The sequence below is a fragment of the Phoxinus phoxinus genome (assembly GCF_949152265.1).
Source record: "Phoxinus phoxinus genome assembly, chromosome: 17".
Taxonomy (NCBI): Eukaryota; Metazoa; Chordata; class Actinopteri; order Cypriniformes; family Leuciscidae; genus Phoxinus; species Phoxinus phoxinus.
Window position 1 is genome coordinate 22133873 of NC_136892.1, and position 16191 is coordinate 22150063.

Here is a 16191-nt window from a genome sequence, read left to right on the forward strand (position 1 = left end):
AACACCATGGCTTACAGAGCTCTTCATATCATGTTTGGAAAGAGCCCTATATTATATACAATTATATAAAATATTACACAAGCAACAGTGTGTTATGGCCATAAATCACCACAGATGTGATTATCAGGCAAGGACGGGATATTTCTCTTACACAACAGTTCAATAAACAAGCAGTTAAGCAACTTACATTTTAGACACAACATTGCCAAATAGTTTTGCCTGTTTTTGCTGCCAAGAAAAAAAGAAGTAGATCCAAACAAACCCACAGCAGAATCGCTGCAACATATTGTGTTTCTAATGATTCAATGCGTTCAATGATTCATGCATAAAGACAGTCTCTTGTTTTGTTTACGATTAGAATCATCGTTTTTAAACAAATCAATTGGTTTGGCTCAATGATTCACTCATAAGAATGGTTAGCTGTTTTGTTAATAAAAGTTTTAAAATAAAATAAAATAAAGAGTTTTTGAACAAATCATTTAAATGAATGATTTAATGACTCACTGATACAGAAAGTTATACACTTCCATTCACCAAGGTCTCCTCGTTGACTGTTCCACTTCCAAGATGGCGGTGCTGTTCGCATATAGTTATGCACAGGCATAGAGCATTGACATTTTCTTCAGAAAATGTAAAAAAAAAAGTTCAATCTCATGACAGAAGGCCATCTCTTCAATCATAACTACGCTGTATTCCTGTCTCTACGGAGATGTCAAAGAGCAGTGATGGAGAGTGAAAAGGAGAGAGAGAGGGAGAGAAATATAGAGCTATAGGGTAGGAAAGACTCTGACCTTGAGTCATATTACTAGAGGGATTTAGCATGATCTAAGCAAACTGTCACTTCTTTTTTTTTTCTGGGCTTTTTTTTCCTTGGGGTCAGATGCACAAAGAGCCCCCCTTCTTAACCAATACTGACATCGGACATCCTCACCCATACAATAGCAGGCTAACAAACACACATACAGTCTGACAATATGACCAACTCTTCACCTCACACCTCCCAACAACATGACACTTGAGGATTCTATCCTTTCTGATAGAGAGAGAGAGAGAGAGAGAGAGAGAGAGAGAGAGAGAGACAGCTAACAGAGCACACCACCATTAGCTTTAACATTAAAGCTGTTGCCAGTCAGCCCATGCACGGATACAGACCATATGGCTGTGTATACGTCAAATCGACGCACATACAATCCGTACATATAAAAATAGACATGAATGGAGTGCCTCACTGCAGGGGTTGCGACTACCTAACGACTCTAAAACACTTGTAATCAAAAAGGTAAAAAGATTTTTTTTTCTAATATCACCATTACAAGCTCACTTGTAGATGGCATCCACAACATTAATTTTCTCCTTATTACAATGCATCACATTCATTGTCGGCAGGAAAACAACCTCCAAATGAATGCATTACGTATTTGAGGTGAAAGTATAAATGTTTCGCTCAGATGTATTTTATTAAAACAAGGCTTTGTGACGAGAGACTATAACCATTCTGAACTCATAACACAAAGATGCTGTATCGCATGATGAAATAATTGCAGATAGCAAAATAATTAGCCTGCTTACAAGGCTTCATCAAATGAATCGCTAATTAAACATCTTGGTTCAAAAGGACTTCCTCCTCATCTGCTTCAGACGTGTTTATAATAAAAGAAGGTTAAACCTGCTCACAAATCAAATGTCATGCTAATTAATCACGTGAATTAAACACTGCTTCCTGCATCTCCTGTCAAAGCAAAAGTAAAGGTTTACAGGTACTCTAGTTACTGTTTCTGTGGGTTTGAAAATTATCTAACTTAAATAACATTCTGCATAGATCTAGCTGGAAATGTTTTACTAATTAATCATTTCATATTTATCTACAACACAACCTTCTAGTTCTACTGTTCTAGAGTCAGATTCTAACCGTTAAATGCTGTATTTGTGACCAATCGCAAAGCAAACCGATACAAAATATATTTAATTTCATAAAAGGAAACAAATGCAGTAATGTGTGTCCAACTTTTGACTGGTGCAGGTGCTATGCTAAATAGAGATCATCTACTGTGGTGTGATTAATTTGTCGACATCAAATATTCACAGGACAAATTAGGAGTCTTTGTTTTAGCTAAAATCATTCACTTCTTAATAAACCATCAGGCAATGTCTACTGTATATATTCACCCACGCAAAAATGTAGGAGCTGTGACAAACCTGATCATTTGAAATCAGAATAATATGAAAGCTGCTCCCATCCCTCAGTGTACAGCCTAAAACACATCAGGCCAATACTCACTTTAATTGGATTTTGCAGACACATCAAACTCTATTCAATTCCATTTATGTCCAAGAAAACAGTATCCCTGGGTTTTTATCTCACAGAAACAGATATGTGCTCTCTATTCTGTGAGCGACGGCTCAGAAAAGCTTGAAGAATATTAAAACATCTGAAGCGTTCAGTAGTATGCTCCATGAAGTGAAGGGGGAAAAAGTGAAACTTATACATTTTCTATTAGGTTACACAAGATTAGAAAACATACCGCAGTATGATTACAAAATCAACTAAAGCTTTGATGCTGAAAATGTCTATAAGCTATACATCACATTATCACGGAATAAGCAGCATTATTCCAGCCATTTAGGAAGCTTTTATGATTTATGAAATCTCTAGTTCATATGATATGACAACATGTTGTTAAGATTCAATTTTGCACTTGTTTTTTGTAAATTGTACAATCAATATTTTTTGTACCAAATTTCCTTATTTTGCATAGTTTTTATTGCATAAACCTTTGCATGCTGTTAATGCTTTAACAATACAAATGCACAACTCTGTCATTCTAATAAAATACGCACACACAAAAAATTCTGTGATTCTTTCTGCAGGTTACCTTGTTACACCAATAGGTGGCGACAAATGACTGCCTTTATGAAAGAGTCACTGACTGAATCATTAAAACCATCTGTTCAAAACCAGTGATTCATTCAATAAGCACACAGGTCATTCATTCAACCGAACTGATTTGCACACGCACGCTAATTCATAGGAGCAAAAAAAGGACACAAATACACAGACCCTGGATATATATTGTGTCAAAAAAGTTACTAAATATTAACATCTTGTTTATTAAACTATTGTATAAAGTAGGGATGGTAAGATTCACCGATTCGCATTGGCATAAAAGCTAACGATGCGATGCATCGATTTAAATAAGTGTGCATCGGACACAAGTTGGCATTTGTATCGCGATGCATCATTTCTAACATATCTGCATTGGTAAATACGATTTATTAATATATAATTATTAGTAGATGCGCTATACTTTTCCTATTTAGAAAGTACTATTTATCCAATCATTTGTGACCAAAATTTTATTATGTAACTGCTGCGTTCACGCCGAACGCGAATTGAGCGTATGGAGCGATTGATTTCAATGTTAATTCAATGTAAATATGCGTTGACGCGCGTCTGGAGGTCCCGCGGCACGTTTAGCGCGGCAGACGCGATTTTGCCTCATTCACGCGTCCAGTTCGACTAGATTTATTTCTCCTTTCTGAACTGATCATCACTGCTGCAGCTGCTACGTGGATATGACGTGTCACAACACTACGGAGTGCGGGGCGTTTCCTGAGCGTCACCTACACAGTACTTAAACCTTAAAGTGGGACATTTAAGTAAATCTGGTTCACAGCAGTCTGTGACTGCCGTTAATAGTTTTTCATATATATTTTTTTCACGTTTGAGTACAGTTATGAAAGACCTGTTTGTGAAAGTTTTTTATGTTAAAACAGCACCTGCTTTCTAGTCACTGTTAGCCTACCTGCTGAAATCACATTATCTGCTGGTAAGTTACGGAACATTTCTTCATTGTTCATCCCTGAGCATCCTTAATTGTTTCACTGTTAAATGTGTGAGCTGTTAAAAGTGAAACTGGAGACAGGACAGGAAAATAGTGTCTATTTTTATTTAATCTTTTGGTTTTGTGAAAATCAAATCTTTTGTTTGTGAAAGCCATGCGTTAAAAGTCAGATGGCACTTAAGCTACTTTATGATTTGCTGTATGTCTGAATAAAATAAATAAAAGTTAACTATCCATACCATTGCATTGCATCATATTTTTCTCCATTGCATCGTAGTACATTGAATGGCATCGCGTTGAATCGAATCGAAATCGGATCGCACCGCAATAGTAGTGAATCGTATTGCATCGCATCGGTAGCTGCTTATATGTATCTTTAATGTATCGTATCGTTGGCTATGCATCGAGATGCGCATCGCATTGGTCTCAGTTATGGAGATGCACATCCCTAGTATAAAGGCAATAATCACACTTTCAGTCTTTCTGTATTACGATGTATAAAGGCGGAGCAAAATACATTTTGACCAGATTATGAAGACAAACTTTCTTTAAAAAATCCCTCCTGATGTCTTTTTTCTTTCCTCTCAATAGTAATGTCTCTGATTTCTCGTCATCAGAGTAAAACTGCAAGCAAAAGGTACGATCTATATTGATCTTCTATAAAAAGCCAGTCCAGTAATCCCTCAGTATCCAAAGCAGCCCAGAGCACCTGATCCTGTCCGGCTCATGCAGGAATATCACTGGAAGGATGATCAGAGGAGAACATCTATCTGATAACTCCACCAGCAGACTCTGGTTTTCTCTCAGGACTTAGTGAGATACAGCACTTTCACATTGCATAGAAGAGCAGTGTCCATCACCACAGGAATCAATAATGCAGAAAGCTGAGTGGATGCGGGGGATTATCTGATGCTTACAAGAAGATTCAATCTCCTCCGCAATCTCTTTTTTATCAAACGCCAGGAGTAAAAACCATTCATGTAATGCACATTATACTTTGTCATTTTTTTGTTATGCTTGTCCCTGTCTAAGACATGACAACACCATCTTGCATGTGATGTGTGTGCACATCCATAATGCATAGCAATCTATGTGTAAATGGATGATGAAGGTAAATTGTGCATGTCTAAAGCATACAGTGGCTCTGTGCATGAATGACTGGTTGATGTAGCTAGCGCATATTTAGTATACAGTATGACATTATGCATAAAAGGCCGTTTTTCACATGTCAGTGGGTGACATCCTATACATGTACGGTAAGAGATAAAAGCACATGTAATCAGTGGGAAGTAAAAGTGTGTGTGAGAGAGAGAGAGAGAGAGAGAGAGAGAGAGAGAGAGAGAGAGAGAGAGAGAAGAGAGAGAGAGAGAGAGAGAGAGAGAGAGAGAGAGAGAGAGAGAGAGAGAGAGAGAGAGAGAGACTTTTGACTTTACAAAAACCTTTAATTATACAGTTAAAAGTAGATTTTCACAATTCCACAATTATACACTCACACACAAAAAAAACAAAAACAAACAAACTAATATAAAAATGATTAATAAAAAAAATAAAAAAAAATAAATAAAAATAAAATTATAACATCTTTTCTAAACAACCTTCATTTATCTTGCATAAGATTCCATTTAAACACCAGACTTCCTCAAAAGTAACCAATTTTCCAACAAGTTCATAGTAGGCAAATTCAACCGTTAAACGAGCAGAGATCAAACCTTTGTATGTTAAAACAATATTGGTGGAACCTGTTCCCACAATCTTAGCTTTTCTAGTCAACCATATACTCAATTTAGCTTGTCCATACAACTAATTCAAAAAGACATCAACATTCCTTGTTTTATATCGATACTTTGGACCATAAATAAAACTTTCTTGACTAAAAACGTGACCCAACATATCACACCACTCTTTTAACATCTGGAAAAGCGGCTCTAATCTATTACACTCTAAAAACAAATGAAAAACAGATTCAATTTCTGAACAAAAAGGGCACATGTCAGTAGCGCTGGAATCTAAGTGAGCTTTATGCTTATTAGTTGTTACTATTCCATGTACGATCCTCCACTGTAAATCGCCAGTTCTTTTATCAGTAGGAATCTTATATAAAGTTCTCCAGCTGCGTTTGGGTGAGAGACCTGTGCCAAATATCTCTTGCCATTTTGACTCACGTACGTGTTTCAATTCTTGAAACCGCATTACTTTAACGCAGACATGATACATGGATTTCTTGCCCACCTCACGAAAGGATTTTAGTTCTGGAGTACTGAAAGTGAGCAGTTTTCCCCCCTCCTCCTGCCATGAGACTACACCAACTTTTACTTCCAATTCTGGAAAATCTTTAACATTGTCATTATTTTGTTCAGATACTTCTTTTTCCAGAGCACATTTAAAATCAGAGGGTACAGCAGTTACAATTTCAGTTAAAAGTTTTTCAGAAAACCGCAATGATTTCACATCAATCTTTAGTGCAATATTTTCTGGGGATAACCACCCGTCCTTATCCAAAAAACATGACACCTTAGTGAGACCCGCTCTTACAAGTGCATTTCTCACTGAAACAGAATTCAAACTTTTTACAGACAGCACAGGGTTATGAATTACAGGTTCTTCTTTCCCCAGAAACCATTGACAGGCCCTTGTTCTCGAGAGTTTGAAAATACTTTCCAAACTCTAAGCATTGTCTTATAAAACGGTGTTAGACCAGTTAAGTCCACTCCATCAAGGTCCATTAAAAAGAGGTGTCGATCAAGACCCATCTGTCCTCCTTTTCTCAACAGTCCACAGGCTACATCTGTCCAGCTGATGTGCCTTTTATACAAAAGTCTTTGAGCAGCCTGTAATCTAAAAGCAGCGACTCTGCATTCAATGTCAATAAGTCCTTGTCCTCCTTCGCAAATTGGTAGATACAGGACAGCCGCTCTCAGCCAGTGCTGCCCAGACCAAAAAAAATTAACCAATTGTCTTTGAATATCTTTGACGAGATTTGAAGGAGGGTCAACAACGGCCATTTTATGCCACAGTGATGATGCAATTAGGTTATTTACTATCAAGACTCTTCCTCTATATGATAATCGAGGAAGTATCCATTTCCATTTGGACAAACGTACACACATCTTTTCTATTATTCCATCCCAGTTTTCCATTTTATACACATCTGAACCTAAGAAAACCCCTAAAAATTTAAAACCATCTCTACTCCATTCAACATTTCCAGGCAATACTGGTATAGAACGTGTGGTTCCGCACCATAGTGCTTCGCTTTTCCCCCAATTTATTTTAGATGAAGAAGCCTTTTCATAGCACTGAATACAACTTAATACACTTTGTATATCTTCTTTATCCTTAATTATCACAGTGAGGTCATCAGCATATGCAGAAAGTTTCATGGATTTATTGAAAGAACCTTCGATGTGCAAACCCTTTAGTGAAATTCTTATTTTACACAATAGTGGTTCAATTACTAAACTGTAAAGCTGACCGGAAAGTGGGCAACCCTGCCTAATTCCCCTTCGAACTTTAATAGGCATGCTTAACCCTCCAGGCACTTTTACCATACATTCTGCTTTTTCATAAAGTAACCGAATCCATGAAATAAAACCATTCCCAAAACCATATTCACTTAAAACATCGAACAGATAAGAGTGATCCACTCTGTCGAAAGCCTTTTCTTGATCTAGGGATAGTATTCCTAAATCAATATTGTTTGACATAGAGTAATCAATGACATCTCTTATAAGAAATAAATTATCTCTAATGCACCTGTTTTTAATACAATATGATTGATCTGGATGAATTAATACACCCATATATTCATTCAATCTATTAGAGATACTCTTAGAAAAAATCTTATAATCTGTTGTCAATAAGGCTACAGGCCTCCAATTTTTAAGCAAAGTAAGATCACCTTTTTTTGGTAGCAGAGAAAGAATTGCTCTTCTGCAACTAGTAGGTAAAAATCCAATTTTCATTGAACATAAAATCACTTCATAGTAATCTTTCCCAATGATTCCCCAAAACTGTTTAAAGAATTCAGAGGGAAGGCCATCTAATCCAGGGGATTTTCCAATCGATAATTCTTGCACAGCTTTGGTTACTTCTTGAAAGCTTAAAATACTATCTAAATCTTCTTTATGCTCTGGTGTAAGTTTTGGGATTAAATCAAAAAGTTCAGTTTTACTATCCAAATCTGTCATTTCCATATCATACAGTTTAGAATAAAAATCTACTACGAAATTGCTCATTTCAGATGGGTCATAAAATAAATCGCCACTATCATTCCTTAAACACAACATTTGCTTCTCTTGACACACTTTCCGCTCTAAATTAAAAAAGAACGATGTTGGTCCGTCAATATCTTTAATATGAGAAAAACGAGCTCTAATAAGAGCTCCTTTTACTTTCCCATGTAAAATGTTTTCTAACTGCAGTTTTTTTTCATATATAACATTTTGTAATTGATTTTCATGTCTTTCCAACATTTTGTTTTCAATTTCAAGAATCTCATTTTCGAGTTCTTTAATTGTATTTTCCATTATTTTTGAGGAATAACAAGTATATTGTTGGCAAAAAACTTTAACTTGGGTTTTTCCAACTTCCCACCACTGTATAATATCTCTAAAATCATTTTTTTCCATCTGCCATGTCTGCCAAAACAACTTAAAATTAGCACAAAAAACAACATCTTGTAACAGCTTCTTGTTGAAATGCCAGTATGAACCTACTTTATGTTGTTTTGACAATACACAATCTATTGTAATCATTTTATGATCTGAAATAATATTAGGAATAATATTAGCATTACAGACTCTATTCCTTGAGTTATTTGAAATATAAAACCTATCTAATCTTGCAGCATGAACCGTTCCTTCTGAAACCTTTACCCAAGTATACTGTTTTAAAGAAGGGTTTTCAGTTCTCCATATATCATTTAACTCGAACTTCTTAATAATATTTGCCAAAACAGATGAAGACTGATGGTGCGTTTCCTCATTATTTCTATCCATATTAAAATCTAAAGTACAATTAAAATCGCCTCCCATAATCACAATATCATTTTGTTTTAATGTATTTAAAAACTCTGCTATTTTCTTAAAGAGAACACTTCTCTCAGATCCTTTATTATTTGCATAAATATTCACAAAGATTACATTGTGAGTATTTACTTTAGCTTTTACAGCCAGTATACGACCTGGCTCTATCTCGTGTTCAGATAAAATGTTAAATTTAAGGCTTGGACTAAAACATATAGCTACACCCGAACTTACATTAGAGCCATGACTAAGAATATATTTTCCTTCCCACCATAGGCCCAATTCTACTTCATTATTTTTATCGCTATGTGTCTCTTGAAGGAAAGTCACTCCAATATTTTTAAGTTTTAGGCATTCTAAAAGCAAAGCTTGTTTTCTTCTATCTCTAAGGCCATTTACGTTTAAAGACGCTACTCGCAAAGGCTCCATGAGACAGAAAAGAAGGGAAAAACAGAAAAGAAAAGTAAACAAGGGAGACAGAGAAACAGCCATTACGTTTATTTAAAACTTCCCTCTATTTCCTTTCCCACTCTTTTCCTTTGCCTTACCGTAGCTATATGTTTTTTCAAACGAAAACGTTTCTGTTGTGATAACACAGAAAAATTATACGTTTTCCGCGCCGACACAACTGAAGCAACGAACTTATCAGCATCCGGGAAATACTCAGCAACATCTACCTTTTTTCCTTTTGTTTCATCCAGAAACTCATTAATCTGTTCCACTGTATACAAATCATCTCCTACTTTCGGACAATCAGATATATCAGAACAACAATCCTCATAATTTAATCCGTCATCCTGACTCATTGATATCTCTCCAGAAACCACATCTTCAACAGTCACCACCTTAAAGGCTATATCGCTGCTACAACAAGGCTGCTCTTCTTGCAAAACACCAGCAAATCTACTAGAATTTGCACTCACCTCATTTTCTTCACCTGTATCCACATGGTCCTCTGAAACTTTCTCTGGTTCCCGATTTTGGTCACCACGACTCTCCATTGTAGCTTGACTCGGATCAACCTGACTCTCCATTATAGCTTGACTCGGATCAATCTGACTCTCCATTGTAGCTTCATTCTCAACCCGAGTCTCCTCTGGTCTCTTTTTATGCGGACACGAGAATCTTTTGTGGCCGATATCACCACACTCAAAGCATCGTAAGCTTTCAGTGCTTGCATATAACACATAGGAACTATCTCCATCATTTACTCTAAACGACACATCTAGAGTTTTTTCCTGAGAATTTAAAAGCATATGAACTTGTCGTCTGAAAGACAATACATGTTTTAAAGCTGGGTTTTTACATCCTAAAGGTACCATCTTGACTGGACTAACTAGTTTCCCAAAACGAGACAACTCTTTGACGATCGCTTCATTTTTAATAAACGGAGGTACGTTTGAAACTATAACTTTTGTAGCCGGTGCATACAACGGAGTTGCCGGCACAAACATCCCCTTCACCCAAAGGCCATTTTCAATTATTTGATTAACAAGTTGTTCTGTCTTCAAAAAAACAACAACAGCTTTATTCATGCGCGAGGCTGAATTTATGTTTTCGTGACCAACCTGATCACCAACTACGATCAACACGTCCTCAATCGAAGCGGTCGGCTCCGGTACACACCTAAACCCATTCCGGAGGGAAACCGCGCTCGTTCCCCCCGCCATGCGGACGCCGAAAAGCCCGCACGGGAACCAATCCCTAAACTATCTTAACCTTACCCAAAAAAAAGAAAAAGAAAAGAAAAGAAAAGAAAAGGAAAAGGAAAGAAAAAGACAAAAAAGTATATAGAAAGATAAAGAAAGAAAGGAAAAAACCAAAATATACCACAATTAGAAAACGCTCTCACACGCATCCACTCACGCACACCCACTCCATGAGAGAGAGAGAGAGAGAGAGAGAGAGAGAGAGATCTTGCCTGTGTCTTCACTAAACTATTACTAATCGTAAAGTTTTTTTTTTACTATTCAGGTTGATGTTAAATCCATGGGTGACAGCCTTTGACATCTATTGACAACATAATTTATGGAAAATTTTTTTGACAAAATATTTTTTGCCTTTCTAAATTAAAAATTCAAGTATCAGAGAGACTTTAAATGTATATCTGGTCTAAAACGGAGTAAGTTGACTGCAGGCAGAATGCAAACATAAGTACACTGCACTATCAGAAATGTTTTACCTTTAGGGGTACAACAGCTTGTCTCTGGGCAGTACCCCAAAAAGAGTATCTACCCCTAAAAAGGTGCATTTTAGTACCCTAGAGTAGTAATATGTACTACAATTAACTTTTATGGGTAAATAAGGTACAAAGTTGACCCTTTAAGGGTACTTTTTTTGAGAGTGCATTCACTACTTATTCAAGCATTATTTCTCGTCAACTGAATCAAGTCTCTTGTGTGCTATTTGCATGATGCAGACTTCGGGCTTCCAAATCAGTTACTTATGAAGTTTCATGTCAGTTAGAGAAGGATAGCTCACTAGTAGGTTTTGGATAAAAGTTAGTTTTTTCGAGTTAGTTCCTGGTACTGAACAATGCAACACACAAATACAGTAAAAGGAGGGTGATTTGCCTCATATACTGTGATCTGCACATAACAAACCATTTAGTGATAAATAGAATCTGAGTGAATTTGAGAGAGCAGTGGTTCAGATACATGGCATGCTGAGAAGAGGGAAACCAGACGTCACGTCAACAGGTGCTGCACTAATGACTAACACTTTACCCTTCCTTGTTCCTGCTACTCAGTAAAAGGTCTTCTTATTGAAGCAGGACCTCCATATGTAAAAGCGGTGGTTTATATCTAAAGATGTGACTGTGAGTGACTTAAAATAGTCCAGATGTATAATAGCAAACAAAGTACACTTGAATAATAAATACAGAGTAACACATTTCTGTTTTGATCGCCGGTTGGAACTTGTGTAGGCAGGAAAGCTCAAAGGAAGAGGATGTGGTCATAGCTGAAAAAACAGCCATATAAACAAGATTTTCATTGTGAGTAATGTCACAGTGCCCCTCCATGAAGCGGCACTCTGTATCTTGTGATGGCTAATTAATTAACAGGCATTCAGAATAACCATTAACCAAGGTCGTCAAAGACCAAAAAGATGCTCTCTCAAGGGTCTTTCTTTAAAGGGGTCCTATTTAGCTTTTTCAAATTTAGTTAGTGTGTAATGTTGCTATTTTTGAGCATAAAAAAGATCTGCAAGGTTACAAAGCTCAAGCCACTCCAAAGGGTGATATTTTATTTAACAGAATCCGCTTTTCAAGAACAACAACGAACGGCTCGTTTGAACAACAAAGCACTTTTCTGGATCTTGTTTAAATAATCCCCGTCTAGATCCCTGCTGCACTAGAGAAGACGAAGAGTGTTGTCACTGTTTTTTCCACCCCGAAAAAAGTTGGTCCTAAGGCTGACGAACTTAGAGAGGTTAAAAATGATTTTTAACATGGTTCCTGAACATTATAACCTGAACGTTTGTCTGTGCACTGCGCATTTTACGGAGAACAGAGAGTACAATGCAGGCTATACGGACAAAAACTTCTCCTGAAAGACGAAGCCGTTCCCATTTTGTCGGGACAATCTGTTGTTTATGGATCACAAATTGTAAGTACGTCTTGTTATTTGTAATTGTATTTTCTATTAAAGCTACATTGTGTAGGATTTTCTCCCATTTAGCGGTGAAATTGTATATGACTACCAACTGAATATTACTTTCTAGCCCCTCCCATTCCGAGGGCGTTTTAACTCTTACGGTGGCCGTATTATTTCAAATCTGCCGGCAGTCGCGAGTAATCGTCACGGTGCAAAAGTGTAAAAACTTGAAAGGCAAAGCTTAAATTTCCAGGTATGTCCCTCTTTGGCTAATGTATTTTCAAGACGGAGGCGCAACATGGCTTCCGCCATTCGAGCAGCTCACCCGTATGTATTATAAATGTCAGATTCTACGTTTACGAGAATACTTGATTAGTTGGTAGAAGTAATTATACATTAATGAGCACATATAATTTTGAAAGAACAAAGTGTTTTTTGCTAAGAATCAACTTAAAAAAATGACAGTGTAGCTTTAAGAGTTCCAGTTATAAGTTTTATGTAGTTGCTAAGCTATGATATAAACGAAGGGCAAAGCTTGGCCTCCGCTAGCCTGCTAACTAACATTACAGTATTGATGTAGTAGATTTTGTAAGCTCTGGCCCCTTAGGAAAAGTATCCATGATTTTGTGATCGATTAGCCTACTGTTTGTATTATCATAGTTTTCCAACAAATATGATGCTGGATAATATCATATCTATAAGAAAAATACAAAAAACATACCACTCTGAAGCGTTTACCAAAATATGTGAAAAATAATGCAATTTTTATAAATAAATTCAATAAAGCATGAACACATATTCTAGTACATCCCAAAAACAAAATCAAGACTTTGTAAAAGGGAATAATAGGAGCCCTTTAATAAAACAATGCAACCAAACTGTGCTAAGAGAAATCCTTTCTTTTGAATATTGATTAGTATTTTGCATTCGAGAATGTCGCTGAATTTGAAGCCCTGTCGGGAAAAACATCTGCATGCAGCTTTAAACCAAATCCAAATGGGCGTACGAGAAATGGTCCAAACAAGACTGAGACATTTCTTGCTTTTTGAGATGCTTGAAGGGGAAATAAAACAGACAGCAAATTTTATTCAGCCTTAATTCTACGGCACAAAACTGTAAAACAGACTAAAATAAAGGTCTTTTTAAAGAAATGTGGGTTACCGTCGGCCTAACAACTAAAGCACATGCTGTTTCCGCCCTCAAAGCTGTGACACACGTCGTGGTATCGATGAAAACAAAGCTGCCTTTCATTGCTTGCTGTATACAGCCAGGAAATTATGTGACTATAACTCCAAAAATCCAGCGCACTTAAAACGTCAAGTGTAAAAGACTTGCTCAGGGTGCAAATTTGACTTGCATTAGTCACAGTAGATTCATCTGCCGCCACAATCCGTCTTAAAATCTTTTCTCTAATTACTTCAGACAACTTTTACAATGGAGAATCATTACATTTCCAGTACAAAAGATTCAGTCCTGACTTTTGACAAATCAATGGGCAGTATTTTGGTGAAGACCGGAAGTGATATAGCCCTCAGTCTGTTACGCTTTACTGACTAATGGTAGACCTTGATCGCTTCTGCCCCGCTCTGGCAAAACGCCTAATGGCTCGCTCCATCAGCTCATTACCCCGTCGGATAAAAGGCTTTATTTGTGAAGCAGGGCGAACAGACTGGCCAAATAATGAGACAGGAAGTGATCCCAGTCGCCTATAAAGCAGGGAGGCAGGTTCCACCCCGCTAAAACACCTGAGGGGAGCGACAACCACACACTTCATGGGTTTTGGCCCACAGGTTTCACACATATGCGGTGGTCTGTGCCAACTTCTTCTACCTGCAGGCCCACTGAATGGAGCCACATAAAAGGTGCAGCCCAAGAGAGCGCTGTGAAATATCCCTCAAGACTCGAGACACACCACTACTGAAAAGGAAACACAATCAGCATGTGGAAGAAATGAATTACCTGATGCCTTTGATCTGTGCAATGCTGTTGTGGGAGATTCTGGACAGCGCAGAGATCACCTGTGGAACAAGAGAAGGTTTGGGTTAGCTAAAGAAACTTACAGCAAAATCATAACTAGATTTTAACATCTTCTGAAAGGTGCAAAACACGGCACCACAATTGTCATCTTTTTGCTAGAATTATCTGTTTTGGATCATGGTACAAGTTCCTGATGGTGTTTGTTTTTGGGGGGTTTTCTTTCTTTTTTTCAGAAAAAGCTCCATTATACGACTCGCAAACAATTTATTTCACCATAGCTGCTCCATATTTTAAAATAAAGAACTGTACATAGACAGCCAGTCATTTTAACAAAAGTATACTTTTACGGCTACGAGCGCGGAAAAGAAGAGTTCAGTGCATGTGCACCATCTAGTGGACTTTGTTTTCAAGCACTCAAGTTACTCGCACATGTGCTGTTGTACGCGCACCATCCATGCGAACAGAAAAATTGGGCTGCAAAATTATGTCACATGGACAGTGCACGGACTGTCACGAAAAGCGAACGGCCGAAGTATATTTTGGGCTTAATTGTTGCAAACAAATAGTGAGTCCAGTAATAAACGTTTGCAGCAGAACAAAGTGTCTCGTTTTTTTTTTTGGTGGGGTTGTTTTATGATGGGCTTTGGTGGCGCAGCTTGTGTGCACACACACGGATCACGCTACCCCACTAAGGACGACATTAAAGGACGTGTGGCATGAAACGCCCTGAAATCATAAACGTGAAGCGCTTTTCACAGATCTGTGAAGCCCCCTCCTCTCCCCAGCTGCATTAGTGCCGTGTAACAGGGTTAAATGTGTGCAGTATTTACACTGATTTAATGCCAGTCATGAGTCACATGTGAGTAGGCTTATTGGTGGCCCTTCTAGAGGCTTCCAGATGGTGTGCTAGAGGGTATCAAGTGTGTAATGCAGAAGCCACACGCTAACAAACAGGAAAGCACATGTGCATATGCAAAAGTGAAGATGGTGCTGTGTCGCCTCATTACATGCTTATGGGCGTATTTTCCGCTAGCCTTGCCTGCTGCCATGGTGACACTAGCTGTTCCTCAGTCAGAGCAAAACACTGAGTGCAGATGCTGGTGGAGCTTCCACGTAGGTTCTCAAAACAGATAATGAGCGAAATATGAAAAAATGACAGCATGAAAACTATCAATGACTAAATTAATGAATAATACGTTTATAAATATATACATACATACATACATACATACATACATACATACATACATACATAGCATATCTGCTCAGTATTGTTTTGTTTTTGTCTTCAATAAAAACAATGCAGCTTTTGTCATGATGATTTTTTTCCCCTCTGAAGCTTCTCCATTTGATTTAATATTTTGGATAGACTTCAATAGCATGCTAAACACCTTTTTGGAAACTACATTATTACTCAAGTCATAAATTAAATTGATTTTAAGTTTCACAAACCTTCAGAAAACAAAATACATAATTCGAACATCACTGTGTAATGACAACTGTCAGTTCAGACAACTAGCACCCATGAAGATGACTCCACAGATGATGATGAGTTTAAATAAAAGATGTACAAGCTCTTTATGCACAAACAGACAGTATGTAGTAACACTTTTGTCACATAATGATTTTATAAAAGCCAAAATGTACAAGCTAAACTTCCTTAAACAGACCCACAGAATGTGGCTGCAAAACTCAGCACATTCCTGCAGAATTGAAATGGCTCATGAATGTTCATCAAAAATTATGGCTAAT

General features: G+C 37.3%; 1 protein-coding gene across 1 annotated transcript in view; it reads right to left on the minus strand.

The window, feature by feature from the left end:
- vav2 (vav 2 guanine nucleotide exchange factor) overlaps positions 1-16191 on the minus strand; it is a 191978-nt gene that overhangs the window by 49631 nt on the left and 126156 nt on the right. The window contains exons 3-4 of the mRNA XM_079586009.1: positions 14422-14480; positions 9476-10135 (exon numbers count right to left, since the gene is read on the minus strand). Of these exons, the coding sequence (XP_079442135.1) occupies positions 9476-10135; positions 14422-14480 (719 nt within the window). The remainder of the gene's footprint in view (positions 1-9475; positions 10136-14421; positions 14481-16191) is intronic.